The following is a 16,106-nucleotide window of genomic DNA, read 5'->3' as shown; positions in this document are numbered from 1 at the left end:
CTTTGAAGGGAAGGAGGATGAGAACCTTCACTTCTGGGTCCGAGCGGTCGAGCTCGCGATGAACGTGGCTCTCGTCTCGGGCGAGAGACCCCGTGTCGCTTTTGCGCTTTCCAACCTTAGTGGTCGCACTATGAGTTGAGTTGGGCGTATACGCGCGAAACGACAACACCGGGATGCATTGCATCATGGTCACAACTCTGTGAGCAGCTGTGGGCCACGTTCCTTCCGGCGAACTATGAGTATCGCCAGCGCTTGCGCTTCCTAGCCTGCAAACAAGGAAGGCGCGAGCTGCATGAGTACATACAAGAGATTAGAGTACTCACAGCATCGCTGGCGGGAACGCCCCTGACCGAACACGTCAAGGTGACCGTGCTGATGGACGGTTGCGTGTGGCCCAGCCCGCCCGCAGCTGTTCCGGGTGCAAACATGTACTATAGAGGAGGCGATACAAATCGCCCTCCAGGAGGAATACGGCCACAAACAGGCTCGTACCCCCGACAGCTACGTTGCCATTGACTTATTGTGTGGGTTTGGCTGGTGTGGATCCCCTGCGTTCTAATTCGCAGCCGGTGCTCTGATCGATAGCTTCTGCGCGAGTCAGAACCCCCGGTCATTGTACTCCCAACTCGACACCAGCGCGCTCGCTGGTAATGTCTTGTGCGATGGCCACACTTGCGTTGAAATCGACACGGGATCATAATGCCCGGAAGCGAATCCGGCCTTGCGGAAAGCTATGGCGACCGTCCTAGGCTCCAAAGCACTGAAGAAAAACAAATACGACGTGGGCGACACGCACAAAAGCACTCGGCTTGTTATGGGGACACAAGCAAGGGTACCGTATCCCCCCCCCCGCGAACAAATTATGCAAGGCCGAGGGCCTTATCAACGTGGCACTGCAAGCTTCAACAATTACATTATCATCACTCAACAAGCTGCTCGGAAGGCCTCGCCACGAGACCACCTGTTGTTCTCCAGCTCGAGCATTTATCAAAATATCCAGATGTGCACCACAACATTCCGTACTCACTATGAGCGAAGGAGCGTACCGGAGGATGTACACAACGAAGTGAGGTGGTTCCTCGTTGCACTCTCAGGTAACCAACGATTCAACTCCATACCAGTCGAGCAGTTCAGCTGGATCCAGTCACCGCCCCGCCACGTGTGCATGGACGTGTCGGACACAGCAGTCTGCGCACTCGAGCCCCAACTACAACTGATAGTAGCGGTATGTAATAAGGCTAATAGTGTGGTAATAAATAATAAACATGGAAATGCTGGTTAATAATCGAAATATTAGTACCGCGGAAGGCTCATTTTAACCCTTTCGCGAGGGGCCTTTATACAATACAAATCGAAGACATTCAATTGTAAAACGTCGCAAAATTCAGCATTTAAAGAAATCACGGTACTGCGGTTCGCATGTCTCATGAGACATCACATCTACTATATTTGTCGGTTACATAGTAACTACATTTTGACATTTGTATTACAGATGATTACATGATGATTACGTCAAGCACCTTTCTGATTTGTCAAACAAAACGGTAGATTTGCAGCTGAAGTTTGGTTAAAGGGCGAAAAATGCGCTCCTTTGAGTGGGGTTATTCGTACCTTGTTTTGCAAAACATCTTAAAGAGTGAACAATGTGTCCTCTCATCGCGAAAGGGTTAATTGGGGAGATGCTTCCCTATAATCATGGGACTCTGATTTATGGATTTGTGTATAGCACATTACTCCGATTTACATTCTGATTTGCGTTTTTACGAAGGGACTTATCAGTTTTGAAAATGGATTAGGTGTACAATTTAGAATCTTGTATACTAGAGACCGTTTTTTGCAAAACAAAACTCTGTTTACGAACGGACACTTTTGCAGAAAATGTTGTACGCTTGCGCCAGCTGAACCGGTGACAGTACCCAGATGACTTTAACGCAAGGTCCTTAAACAGAAAAAAACGACTTCACTATAGGGCTCCACGCAAATGGCTTAAATCGCTAAGTTTAGCATAATTGAAGATCTGCTAAGACCGCTTAATAGGACCTGATTTAGCGAAAAACTACAATCCTTAATATATTTCGTAAAAACGGCGCGGCGTAAGAAGTAGGCGTAAAACGTCTGCGGCTGCTACTAGCTGCGATCGTCGTACACACTGAGCACTACGACTGAGGTATGCCGCTGAACAACCTGCTCCAGGGAGGAAGGGTTGCAGCAGCGTGCGCCGGTAGATTGTCGTGCGCCCGGAATAATAATTTGACACTGCGTGAATCGATTACAAGATTCCTTCCCGCTTCAGAAGTGCATGTCCCAAGATCGTATCGAGCGAGATCCGCTAGACGGTGTCTACCGTCAGCATCCGCGAGACGAGGGCCACAATCGATGACAACAACGTGTCGTAGTACTGCCAAGCTTCGAACACCACGGTGACCCCGCACTCCACGAGTGCGGTGAAGGCCTTGTTCTGCCAAGACGCGATCGAGACGAGTGGGGAGCCCGTGAACAGGACGAATCACGTGACGCCCGGCGACCAGATATCCGCCTTCTCGGGGTCGTTCGTGTCACTCGCGAACAGGACGAAGCACATGACGCCCGGCGACCAGATATCCGCCTTCTCGGGGTCGTTCGTGTCGCCCGTCACGACCTCCGGCACCATGTAGTAGTTTTTGCCGGCGGATCCCACGCACCGATTGTGGACGTCGACGGACACCCGGAAGTCGGAGATCATGTAGGTAGTCACCGTCGTGAAGGAGCACGTACTCGAGCGACATGTCGCGATGGACGATGCCAAGCTGGCAGTGCATGAAGGCGACACCGGTCAAAATCTCCGTCATGACGTGGATGGACGTCGGCTCGTCCATCGCGCCGACCCGCGTGGCAGAGGTGAGGTGCGTGTAGAGGTCTCCGTCGGCGCAGTACTCGTCCATGAGGTAGCCGCAGCGGTGCTGGTGCAAGTGGTTGCTCGGAGGGGGGGGGAGGGTATGCCAGCAGAACTTCCGAACAGGTTGCGTGGCGAAATGTATATGCATGTGGTTATTTTTAACATTTTTTTTTATCATTCAGCGTGTGGTGGCATTTCGCCACCCGACTCGTGTCTATTGATGGCGAAGCTCATGCGATTTGCGCGCGTGTGGTGAGAGCGCGTGAGACATACGAGCATGCTTTGATGAGTATTGGTAGTGTTGCTGCACTAGTAGGCAGTTAGCTGCACGGCTTCAGCCGCAGGCTAGTGCAGCACGCTATCCTCGCTAGTTGAATACGACTGGACAACCCAACGGCACCCTGCATCACCGAATTATCAGATCCATAAGGGACGACAATAGAACGGTATACGACTTGTGCGACGAGAGTAACTCGATAGCAGCCGCAGTAGATCCCTAGTGCGCTTGCGTCACGCGGCACCGTATCACGCTACAGCCACATATGACAAATCACGCATCGCTAAGCTGTCTGCTGCCCCTCCTCTGACGGGTCGTCGCTTGGCTCCGCCTGTCGGTGTCATCTTCATTTTCGCCATGGCGTGGATGATGTTCCAGGAAATATGAGGGGGCGTCGGCCAAAACTATGCGTCCACGTAGTTTGAGGTGTAGCCCCATCAAGCAACACGAATTCGTGATGCTCCACTAGTAATAATAATAATGGAGTAATTGCTCAGATTGGGCTTAGATATTAACATCTTATTACTGACAGATTTTGAACAACGGTTCAACTTCCCAGGTCGAGTTTGCCGTAGTGATGACAAGATATTCACAGAGATTGGTCGCTTCGTGCAGACCGACGCTCGGGAAGAGCAAGGCAAACGAGTACGCGGTTCGTCGCACGAGATGGCTTCGTGAACCACAAGCTATGATTCCAGTCTGCGGCCACAACTTCGACTTCTGTAGAAACTCCGAAACAGAGCGAATGACCAAGTTCATCGCTCATTCTGCACTTTCCCAGACACCCCTCTTCCCGCAAGCCCGCACCAACAAGCCAACCACAAAACGAATTGTGCCAGCGTCGATTTCCCGTGTGTCGGGTTTCGGTGACCGATTTATGTGTGGTGTGTTGACGGTGGTGTCCACTACATCTGCCGTGATATCCTTTATGACACTGAGCAGCTTTCGGAGCGCTTCTACATGTGTAATTAAGTAAAATCATCGTTGTAGAAGATTGGGGGCATGTTTACTTCTAGTATAGGTAGATGACGCTGCGTTAACTTTTAAACGTCTGGCTGCAAAAGTGGTACAGCAAAGAGGCCAAACCAGGAGTAAGTAAGAAACAAATACACTTTTCAATTTGCTTTCAAGCGATTAAGCTTCCGACATTACACAGCAGCACTTGTCGCTTGTCAAGTCCTCGGTGCTATCTAGTCGAATACGATCGAGTCGCAACGCCATCGAACATACCTAAATGTAGCCAACGCATTACACTACCCTGGACACCAACAGCGTCCCACAAACATTTAGTGAGATGCTGCAGATTATTGCTCAGCAAGAAGACCAGTTTAACACCCGCATGAAAGAGCAAATAGCATCTCAAGCCAAGCCTTGTATCTACCGCTTGACCAGCGACGACTGGTGAACTTAACGGTAGCTTCCGCTGCATTCCCGAGTTCATCTTGCGATTCGTCATGATAGTCAGGAGTCGATGCTTTTCGTTTATCAGTTGAGTTGCCCTCATGACGTATGGGATGTCGCTCATCGCTTGGAGACGCCATACATATATCAAGACGCGCTAGCCCCCCTCCCCCATCCGACGCGTTTCAAGAACGCGTCTTTTCGACTGGTGGGATCTTGATGAGCAACCAGCGCACTCGGACGGACAATCGTCGCACTGAGATGCAAATCCTGTTGAAGCACAAGTATAAGGTGATCAAGAGCGCATGGATGCTAACAACGGTAATAGTGCTGGAGTGCTCGTCATATTGATGGTCGTCAATAATGGTAATCGACAGTATTAATATTTTACTAATACAGTAGTCTGATGTATTGGACCAGTCGTTGCCTCATATATAGTATTGAAGTATTAGTTTTGGAGGTGGCTCTCGGGTATTACTATATTAGTTCGATCAAAATCGTCCTACTATAAATCTTGTCACAGCAAAGCCGCTAGTTGCTGATCTGATGCCCCTAGTTGCTGACATCAAGTCGCTGTCATCAACTACTTACGACTCAAGCTTCGCAACAGTAGTTTTTATAGGGATTAGCTCTCGCTCCTGCTCACAAGCGTCCAGGTTGCACCAGCGAATTTTGCACTCGGTCGACCCCAGAGATCCAATTAAGGCGAAGGTGTTGCCATGCACGGCCATACCAGGAAAATTCCAACTGGGTTGGACTGTTTCCAACATAAACCGGTGTAGTAACGGTATTAAGGTTTTTTGAGCAGCGCATATTTAACCTCATGATCGGCACGTTCTCCTCGACCAACAGTTCAGAAGCTCCCAGGTGCGTGCGGCGAGTCGTGCTACCAACGTGATGCTGCTTGCGCTGATTCTGTTGTTGTCGTTGTTGTCTTTGCGCGTACCTAGGCGTTGCTGGCGTGTGACGTGTGGTATGCGGGAGCCCCACGCTGCAGAAGCCAGTACCGGTCGCTCTCGTGAAGGGGTCAAAAGCGGCCGCCAAGAAATAGGCCAAGGCGACGCGCGTCGAAATTCCGGTCGATGCTGTGATGATTCGACAAATCAAGAGGTCCAAGAAGGTTGCGGTCGCTCAAGTGACAAGCGATGTGCAAGAGCTACGACACAGCGATACGCTGACGCCGGAGCAAGCCAAGGCGGATGTTGATGCGCTGATGGCTTCGCCACCGCTGACACCTGGGGCACCGGTGGTTTCGGATACGCCGATGCGTGACGACGACGACGTGGCGGACTTTGAGCCAACGATCGTTTCGGCACTTGCTGGAAAGGTCTCGGAGGCTTCCGGCAACATCGAAGTGGCGGCGAAAGCCATTGAAGAGGCGGTAAGAGATTTGTACCCTGACTTGTTAGAACGAAATGTAATTAACATCACCGGTTATGATTGGGTGTTAGATTCAGGCTGCGGTTATGGACTAACCGCCGATGCAACGCTGTTTTTGAGCAAACGGCCGAGCCAAGAGTTTAGGTTTACATTTGGAGAAGGGGCTAAACTTAGCAATACACATGTTGGCTCCATACAGCTCTATTTGAGTAGTCCGGACGGAATTCGTCCTTTTAAGTTCAATAATATGGCTTGGTGCCTAAAGCAAAGGCAAATATACTTAGTGAATATTGGCTAAAACAAACAGGCTACCAAATAGTGGAAAGTATAGACGGGAAGTACAAGTTTGTACTTTGGAAGCATAAGTTGGCATTTGTAGCCATTGCAGTAAACGGGTCCTACTATGTGCAGGCGCGCACGCTGAGAGACATGCAATGAAACTGCTATGCAGTAAAGGGAAAACCGATTGCACCATTAAAAGAACCAGGGTACAGACAAATAAAGGCTGCTTTTAGAGAGTGGCATGTAAAATTGGGACACCTCAATAGATACAAACTAATAGAGGTTATGAGTGGAAATCTGATACCACGACTACCGAGCTTTAGTAAAGCAGCACTGACGAAAGTGCCGTTCTTCTGCCATACATGCACCGAAATGAAAGTGCGCAGAATGAGTTACAGAAATATGGTGGGATCTAGGGACGATAAACCTATCAGCACCATACACATGGATACAAATGGTCCCATGAGGACGTTAGGAGTATACGGAGTCCTAGGATCGATCAGATATTTCTCAGTATCATTGATGACCAGACGTCGTGGCGATGGACGTTTGTCCTCCGCAAGAAACAGAGGTTCAGATAAAGGTCAAAGAGCTGCTATTGCAGTTGGAACGAGAGGGAAAATTCACGATTCGTCGTATAAGATCCGACGGAGGGAAGGAGTTCGTGAACGCAGCTCTGAAAACATTCTGCACTGATAAAGGAATAACGTTTCAGACCTCGAATGTGTACAGTCCAGAGGAAAATGGAGCGGCTGAGCGAGACCATCAGACTAAGATGAGTAAAGTAAGGTGTGCGCTACGTGACGCAGAAATGCCGGCTAAATGGTGGCCGGAAGCACTGAAATACATGACGTATGTGCAGAACTGCACGCCAATGAGCCGTCTAAAGAACAAAAGTCCCTATGAATTGGTTAAAGGAGTGGGTCCAGACCCAAAGACACTCCAGGTATGGGGATGCGTGTGTTTCGCATATGTACCAGAGGTTGTACGAAAGGATAAAAAGCTATCCGCACGGGCAATCAAGTGCAGATTCCTAGGAATATCTGAGGATACTAAAGGATACGGACTGTTTGATGTTTACAACAGCAAGTTCCTAGTGTCCAGATCGGTAACATTCGATACAGAGAACTGCTTGAGCATAATTACTCGGTCATTTGGGATAAAACCGGATCAGCTCAGCAAGGAGGAGTTAAAGGAGATCGATGTACTAGATACATTATCCAACAACGATGTGACCAATGTGGAAGTTCCTGTGATTGAACAACCGAGGGGGTCATCAGGAGCAGTGGGAGCCAAACGAAAGAAGAGACAATCGTCAGTACCAGTGGGAGCTAAGCGCAGATCCAGCCGGATCAAAGCCATAAACGCGCAACACCCAACCCAACAGGACGGCACACGGATCATTCCTGTGTTGTACTCGGACTACAAGTGCTTTCAAACCCACATCGATAAGGCAATTGCAGTAGATACAATTGCGAATAGGATCTCAGTTCCCAAAAGTCTCCGGGAGGCACTAACCGGAGAACACAGGACACAATGGAGAAAGGCACTACCACTCACTACTGGATAATGGAACATGGAAGTTAACTCGGCTGCCTCCTGGCAAGAAGCCTTACCATGTCATTGGGTATTAGCAGTTAAGTATAATGCTGACGACACCATTGAGCGGTTTAAGGCTAGATTAGTGGCACAAGGAAACCATCAGGAGTATAGTGTCAACTGTGACGATGTCTATGCGCCAGTGGCACGATTCGAATCGCTTCGTCTTGTACTGGCAATTGGAACAATCCTGGATTGCCATATTCACCAGATGGATGTGAGTACAGTCTTTCTCAATGGGTCAATGGAGGGTGAACAGCAGGTGTATACGCACCAACCACCGAGGTACATGTTAGCAGGACGTGCGGATTTGGTCTGTGAGCTCAAGAAAAGCATATATGGGTTGAAGCAAGCACCTAAGATTTGGTACAAGGTACTCCACAAGTTCTTCACCAACCTTGGTTTTGTCCGATGCAATAAAGAATACAGCATCTATGTCCAAAAAGTGGGAGAGAGTTGGATCATTGTAGTGGTATATGTGGACGATCTTACGATCATGTCGAAGGATATGGAACTGATCAACACACTCAAACAGGATCTTTCGGGGAGATTTAAGATGAAAGACCTAGGAGACATCCACTATATATTGAAGATGGAGGTTATAAGGAACAGAAAGAACAGAACCATAACAATCTCACAGCACAAGTACATTGATGAACTATTGAAAAAGTTCAATATGGGGCATTGTGCAGCAGTGACTACACCGCAGCTCAGAGGAGTAGAGCTCGTTGCTGAAACGAAGATGTCAGCTCAGGAAATAGCGCCCCAAAAGTTTGACTTTAGAGGGCTAGTCGGATCACTGCAATATCTGGTAAGAGGAGCAAGACCAGACATTGCAAATGCAGTGAGAGAATTGAGTAAATTCCTTTCGTGTTACAATAAGACCCACTGGGAGGCAGCGAGGAGAGTGCTCAAATACTTGAAAGGGACGTCGACGTACGGTCTCCTTCTTGATGGAAATTCGAGAATGGTGACGTATGAAGTGTACACAGACGCAAGCTTCGCGTGTCAACCCAAAGAACGTTAGTCCGTAACTGGGTATGTGATCACTATGGCTGGAACCAGTATCTCATGGTGTAGCAGCAAACAGGCATCAGTTTCTCTCTCAACTGCAGAGGCAGAACTCATTGCACTAAGCGAAGGAGCAAAAGAAAGCGAATGGCTATGGTACCTACTGACGGAAATGGGATTTCCGCAAGAGCAACCAGTACAGGTGTGGTGTGATAGTAAATCTGCTATTAGCACGGTCAAAACGCAGGAAACCATAAGGCGACAAAGCATGTTCAAATTCGCTATTTGTTCACTAGAGAACTAGTAGAAGAGGGAAGGTTGAATATCCATTACTGCCGTACGGATGACATGGCAGCAGATATTCTGACAAAGGCACTACCGGCAACACAGTTTGCTAAGCTCAGGGAGCTGATAGGGGTGAAAAATCTTAAGACTACTCACGACACTTAGTGGAAGTGTTGAGCCTGGGGCTCGACGGCCTGGCGCCGGTGCTGCGCCAGCCCCGCGGAATGCTAGGTGCGGTTCGGAAACCGACTGGGCTTCCCGGGGTGCGGTTCGGAAACCGACTGGGCTTCCCGGGATGGGTACGCAAGCACCGGGCCAGACATAATTAGATTAGGTATATTTAGTTTAAGTATACGAAGGCAAGTGTCGACGTAGTCTACGGTACTACGCTAATGGCTGGTATGGAGCCATTAGGGTTAGGGAGACTGCCTCCTCTCTTTTGATACAGAGACAGGATTTGTGCGATGAGGAACGGAAGCAGCGGATCGGAAGTGAGGACACCATCCTCACTTCCGCTTTTGCTTCGGACTGAGCACGTCTGTTAGATAGCATTAGGATAGCGGTAAAGTGGCTAATAAAGACAATTGGCAAACAAAACAAAAGCGTTCTTTCACTTTAACAGCGGTATTCGGCGTCGGCTCGACGACTTCACCTTCATAGTAGCGCTCGCGAAACTGGTCGAAAAGGACGGAAATGTGACCTGCCTTGTGAAGCGCACGCATAGCTTTGACGACGGAGCCGACGGCTACAGCCTGCGAGCCTTGGGCCGCCCATTATTTTAGCGTCTTTTTCTCTGCTTCGACCCCAAGTGCGTGAACGTCGGCCTTGTACGCTGGCGAAGACGCGTCCAGCTTGAACTCAGAAGGTAAGCACAACATCATATATGCTACTGCGTGTCGTGACTCATGAAATGTGGCTTTGCTAACTGTCGCTGATTCGTACATGCGTGGTACATCAGTGAACCACTCGAACCACACCGTGGATAGTACCTTCGAGGCACATTTGCGCGCTCTCTTTGGCTGGGATTGCTCAGGTACCTCGAGTTGCGACCCGGAAGTATCTGTTTGCTTGCCAATAGAACCTGCTTTCGCCCCCAACATTGCCAGTTTTTCTTCTACGCGTGTTTGGCGGAGCAGTAGCTCATAGAGCTGCTGCGAAAGCTTCTCGAGGACGCAGATCATGTTCTGGGATGATTCGGGTGCTGTTTCGTTTATCATTTGTGCAGGTGGATTGAAGGCAGCGCGGAGCGTGATCGACCATGCCAGCAGCTCCGAAACCTGTATGTTGCGAACGCCAAGAGCATCGTGGACGCAGAGAACGTGCGGACTGTCGTATCGGTGGCGCTCCATCTTGGAGAAGTGCAAGATCAACGCGATCATGAAGACATCTATCACCTGAGGGTTCAAGTTCCAGGATTGCGTCGGAAAACCGGTGACAGCAGCGACGAGGAGCTGCTGCAGCTTATCGACGCGCGTTCGAACAACACCACCCAGGGCTGAAAGGTTTGGAAGTCGGGCGCCAGCTTGCGGGTCCCATCCGCTCAACTGCCGTGCAACTTGTTGATCTTCGTATGTTGTGTTCAACATGTAGGAAAACGCCTTGCTCACCCTCGACATATTCCAGCCCCCGCATTCAACAATCCAGTTTGGACTTATACGACTGTCGGCGTTCGCATGCATGGCTGCACCTCGTCTAAACGAGTGCGAGGTAAGTCCCTTCGTGAGTCCACTCTCCTGCGCTGCTGGCAACCCACTAACAGTAAGTAACTGTCTATTGATATAAGCTTGCGCCCCAGGTGCTCAATTGGCTCGCCGCGGCTGCGGCGACGTGTAGGTACGTGACTCATCAAGTTCACGGTCTAGCAGATCAATCAGGCCCAGCTCCTTATCGTCGCCTTGCATCTCTGAACCTGGTAGCACAGGAACAGCAGCAAATAGGGGGAAGATGCAAGTGCCTGGAGCGGGTTGTAGGGCGAAAGCGACAGCAAGCACGTGCAGCGGGCAAGTGAAGGGGTCGTTAGGATCTTTGAAAAGATAGGTGCCCTGTTGCGAAGCAGTCTTCACACGTTTGAAGCGGAGAAATATCATTCCACCTATTATGTATTTGCATACAGTGTCGCTAGTGTCAATTAATGTGATCAATACATACGAAAAACAAACCACGAAATTACCCTACCAGGGTATACACACAACCGGGCTTTTTCCAATTGTTCGGCCTCGGAACCGCGACCGTAGAGGTACCACGTCAACGCCACTAGCGCAGCATCTAGGTAGTCAAAGTTGGCGGAAGCGTGCATATATAGAGCCGAGATTATAGTCTTTATATCTCTCTTAGTACAGGGAGGTGCTTGTTTCGTGACACCCTGCCCGGCCTCTTTTCGCAGTATCGGTCTAGTGTTGATAGCATCTTTTGCAGCTTCTTAGCTACGTATTGACTCTGATGCGGATACAAATCCGCCAGCCAATTCTTAACATTGCCCACAGTAAGAGAGAACAGTGTTCTTGGACATAGCTACTCCTTGCCTTCCTATTTTTTTTCACTAGAAACCACCCATATTTGTCTAGAATAACGAACAAACTCTTACCTGTGCTGTCCTTTGCAATACGATCGTGGACTTCTGTGAGCGTCACCTCCTTCTTTACGAGAAAGCCGTCGCTCTGCTTCGCTGGCTATTGGCTGGGACGAGCAACGCCACCGACATGCCTTCGAGTGTCGGAAAGCGGAATGGAGTCGCTGATTGTGTCGTGGGGGTTGGAAACCTATGAATATTTATTCTATTTGTAACGCACTTGTTTTTTGTAAGGCATACTTGATATCAAATGATGATTCCAATTGGATATTGTTGGAATGGTCAGATCAGCGGTTGCCAATCTCTCCTCCGATCCGATTGAGCAATATTATAACCAACAATATCGCCTATTGGTCATATATGCTCATAATCATTATTGGTCTGTTTCTATTGGCTGGAAGCACCATACAAACGTACATATACTTTCCTGGCGTTAGAATCGTAATGATATGCTACCGTATCCACTGTACTGTGAATCCATTTGCAGAGCCTGCATTGAAAGCGGTACAGCATTGGTACACGCCTCCAAAATGACCAGAGGGCGTTATAGCTGTTGAAGTCATTCCTGCATTGAAAGCGGTACAGCCCTGGTACAATTGTCTTGCCAGAAGCACACCGCACTCATGAACATGTACAGTAGTGGCCACCGGATTTTCTCCATCGGTCGAGTCGAAATGACCAGGAACCAAGGCTACTTTCGTCTTTCATCGTGCTCCATTCCGCTTTTTGCGCGCTTGAACGCACCTCGAAGCAAGACAAAACCAAGCTTCAACAACACCAACGGTTGAACCCAGCAGGCATGACCATCACCAAGCTAGTCACAAGCGACCTGTTCGAAATGGGCCCGGCGAACCAGCGCCGATTGATCCGCATGGGTCAGCGCTTTTCGAGCTGCAGCAACAGCAGATGTCGGCAGACGTCGACGATCGGGTGGTGGACGACCGAAGAGCACGACAAGTTCCTCGAGGCCATGGAGCTGTACCCATCGGGCCCATGGAAGAGAATCGCGCAACATATTGGCAGCAGGAACTCTCGTCAGGTGATGACCCACGCGCAGAAGTACCGACAGCGTATCAAGCGCCGCGAAACCCGCAAGACTCAAGGCAAACGTGAACTGTCGAAGCACGTCGATATCGCCCTTATGCAAGGGTCCTTAGAAGCTGTGCGCCCGTCCACCGCTTCCACGAATGCAAACTTTGCATTTGATGGTGATACTACCCCCGAAATCGCCGCCAAAGACCAGCCACTGGAGTTGTTGTTGGAGCTAGAGGTGGTCGCATTGGAGCCGCTACCTCTCTTTCAAAACTGCGAGACGTCTGAGCCAGTGGCTGAGGAGGCCCCAATCGCCAATCTCCTGCTTCTCGATGAACTCCAGCACCTTCTTGTTCCTGTTGGTGACGGTGGTGCTAATTATGCGGACATTGAGCACTTTGACTGCGACGAACTAATTGAGGTGCTATTGGACCCGGCGATCAATTGGGATGCTGTGTGTATGTAGGTTCTATAAGTGTTATCGTATATGTAGTTTTTATTGTATTTGTTAAAGGAGCCAGGTGCCGAACGTTCTATACAGACTGCCTTGCTGTAACTTGCATCGTTCATTACAAGTTTGGACTCGACGCGAAACGACCCAGCTAGCTCGTACGCACCAAGGCGATGACTCCTCGCGAGATACCGCAACGCCCAGCTATCAAGCTCCGAGGAAGCTGTAACACTGTTGCTACCTTTCTTCGGCTGCTGGGTTTGGTGTTTGCGCTGGACGTGCTGCTCACTGGGGGGTCAGAGACTTTGCTACCCCTGCTGAGCTTTATGGAGGCATATCCGACCCGGTTCCTGGCATTTTATCGAACCAAGCTGGAAGTGTTAGCAGCTATGGCGAGCGATCTCATCGAGAGATTGGACATCTCGGAGCAATTGAACGATGCTTGGGACTTCACCGCTGCGATGGTCACGCTTGTGTGCGTGCATCAGGTTATCGAGTCCGCTCGAACCAAGATTGCCAGTAAATTAAGGGCATCTACCGAAACAAGAGCAGAGTAATTCCTCTTGTTACCCGCAAGGCACTTATCAAGATTCAGTATCTCGTATGCTTCACCGGTACCTGAAAGAAGTCGCGTTACGCTTGCAACTAAACGATGATTTCGACGTTCAAAGCCTCAGCACATACTATTTCCCGCGTTTTCTACTCCTCGATCACTGCTCCACCCCGGTAGATCTGCAAGATGAGCCCCATGACGACGAATCCCAACGAGATAAACGCGTACGCGACGAGCACAATGAGGGAGCTCGGAAGAGGCTTCAGTAACATCAGTACGACCTTCAGCGCCGCGTTACTGTACGGCATGTATCGCTGCGGCGCGTCAAACATAGCGTACTTGATCAGCACGCTCTTCTTGTGGGAGAACGCGTCGAATGAATACTTGCCGTGGTATGACCCCATGCCAGAGGACCCCACACCACCGAAGGGCAAGTTCAAATTGACCGACTGCATGATGCTGTCGTTCACACACGCACTGCCGGAGCTGGTCTCGGCCAAGACGCGCGTGCGCACTTTGTAGTCCGACGAATACAGATACAGCCCCAGCGGCTTCTCACGCTCGTTCACAAACTCAATGGCGTCATCCAGTGTGTCATAGTACACCACCGGTAGCAAGGGGCTGAACACCTCTTCCTGCATGACGGCGCTGCGCGTGAACGTTTTCAAGTCCTTCTTAAAGTTAAGCAGGGTCGGCGCCACGAACTGGTCCTCTCGGTCCCTGGCGCCGCCAAACACGACGAACTCCGCATCTCTCTCCAAAAACGCCGCCGCTCGATCAAAGGCCTTGTCGCTAATCAGTCGTCCGTACGACGCACTCTTCTGCGGGTCCTCTCCGAAGAACGCGGCGATCTCCCGCTGGATGGCGGCCACCAGCTCGTCGCCGACCTTGGCGCTTACCATCACGTAGTCCGGGCGCAGACATGTCTGCCCCGCGTTCACGAACGCCGCCCACGTGATGCGCCGCGCCGTGACAGCCAAGTCGCACGTTGCATCAACTATAGTCGGCGATTTGCCGCCGAGCTCCAGGATCGTCGGCGTGAGCGTCTTGGCCGCAGCCTCGGCGACGATTTTGCCGATAGTGGCGCCGCCCGTGCACAGGATGAGGTCGAACTTCTGCGCCAGCGTGGCCTGCGTGGCCGGGATCCCACCGTGCACCACGCGCACGAAGCGCGGGTCCAGGTACGCGGCCACGAGCTTGAGCAGCAGCTCGCTCGTGTGCACGCACGTGTCGTCCGCGGGCAGCCGCAGCAGCGCGCAGTTGCCGGCGCTGATGGCGCCCACCAGCGGCCACAGCGAGAGCTGCACCGGGTAGTTCCACGTCGACAGGATGCACACGACGCCCAGCGGCTCGCGCTGCACGTACGAGCGGCCCGGCAGGTTGGCCACGTTGGTCCACACGCGCTCGGGCGCCGCCCAGTTCTCCAGTTGCTCCTCGTGCAGCGAGATCTCACCGCGCACGGGCGCCAGCTCGGCGATGAGCGTCTCGGCCGGCGGCTTGCGCAGGTCGTGGAACAGCGCGTCCTGCAGCTCGCGCACGTTCTCGGCGAGCAGGCGCCGCAGCTGCTTGAGTTGCGCCAGCCGCGCCTTCAGGTCGCGCGTGACGCCGCTGCGGAACGACGCGCGCAGAGCGGCCACGGAGGCCGCCACGGCGTCCGGGGACGTGGGAGGAACGCGCGTGGTGCTGTCGGCCATGGGGGAATGGAGGTCGGGAGGGACAACGAGCAGCTCCGCCGAAACTTCAACCACGTCATGTGCTCAAATCGGTATCGAATTGGACGGGGGCAACGGCGACAAGCACGATCGTCGGAACTACCGACGGTAAAGCTGCGTGTGGTTCATGACGAGAGCAGAACAGCTCTCATGTCGTGAATGACGTTGTCTGACGCAGTTACTTGCAATTGAGAGCGTCTGCAAGATGCATGTAAACTGTGGTCGCCGTGCAGTTGGCAGAGTTGGCTACACTGACAGAAACGATCTGTATCGTTATCAGCCTCGCTTGAGTCGCGCACGCCTTCACTCAAGTATTTGCACGATTCGTCGAGGCCTCAGTCTCGGTTTGCTCTGCATCATGCTCACATACGTGCAGATACCGAGAGGCAAAGACTTTGAAAAGTTGCCGTTGACAAGCAAACGTCCTCGAAAAAAATGCCGTTGGGACTGGGGCACACTCCCAATTGCGTCGGACACCAAGACCCGCGATCCAATATTTGCGACCACACAGTTTCCAAGGACGCGCTGGCGTATTACAATGCTTCGAGTCCTAAACCCTCAGAAAATGTTCAGCTCAAATCCTGGTTTTAAAAAGGGTTAAAAATACCCAAAACTGCGCGTCGCTATTTTTGAAGAAAGAGTCGAGCGCTATCTTTGGGTCCATCTCCTTGTCGCCGCC

General features: G+C 51.0%; 4 protein-coding genes across 4 annotated transcripts; 2 read left to right on the top strand and 2 right to left on the bottom strand.

The window, feature by feature from the left end:
* Positions 1-2,329: 2,329 nt before the first annotated feature.
* On the bottom strand, positions 2,330-2,722 carry IUM83_05777 (CAMK protein kinase; the record flags this gene model as incomplete). Its single annotated transcript, XM_067929933.1, has 2 exons — positions 2,330-2,458; positions 2,516-2,722. The coding sequence occupies 2 exons, from the start codon at positions 2,720-2,722 to the stop codon at positions 2,330-2,332; spliced, it is 336 nt and encodes a 111-aa protein (XP_067798210.1).
* A 74-nt stretch (positions 2,723-2,796) lies between these two features.
* Positions 2,797-10,609, top strand: IUM83_05776 (uncharacterized protein; the record flags this gene model as incomplete). The annotated part of the gene is made up of 2 exons (XM_067929932.1): positions 2,797-2,882; positions 10,336-10,609. 2 exons carry the CDS (start codon positions 2,797-2,799, stop codon positions 10,607-10,609), a joined length of 360 nt encoding a protein of 119 aa, XP_067798211.1.
* A 1,869-nt stretch (positions 10,610-12,478) lies between these two features.
* On the top strand, positions 12,479-13,177 carry IUM83_05775 (Myb domain-contaning protein; the record flags this gene model as incomplete). The annotated part of the gene is made up of 1 exon (XM_067929931.1): positions 12,479-13,177. The coding sequence occupies one exon, from the start codon at positions 12,479-12,481 to the stop codon at positions 13,175-13,177; it is 699 nt and encodes a 232-aa protein (XP_067798294.1).
* Positions 13,178-13,686: 509 nt separating this feature from the next.
* On the bottom strand, positions 13,687-15,409 carry IUM83_05774 (Aldehyde dehydrogenase; the record flags this gene model as incomplete). Its single annotated transcript, XM_067929930.1, has 3 exons — positions 13,687-13,696; positions 13,781-13,807; positions 13,866-15,409. The coding sequence occupies 3 exons, from the start codon at positions 15,407-15,409 to the stop codon at positions 13,687-13,689; spliced, it is 1,581 nt and encodes a 526-aa protein (XP_067798231.1).
* Positions 15,410-16,106: the final 697 nt, after the last annotated feature.

The sequence above is a fragment of the Phytophthora cinnamomi genome, assembly GCF_018691715.1.
Source record: "Phytophthora cinnamomi strain GKB4 chromosome Unknown Contig10, whole genome shotgun sequence".
NCBI classification, from domain to species: domain Eukaryota; phylum Oomycota; class Peronosporomycetes; order Peronosporales; family Peronosporaceae; genus Phytophthora; species Phytophthora cinnamomi.
This window is presented reverse-complemented; position numbering and strand designations above follow the sequence as displayed.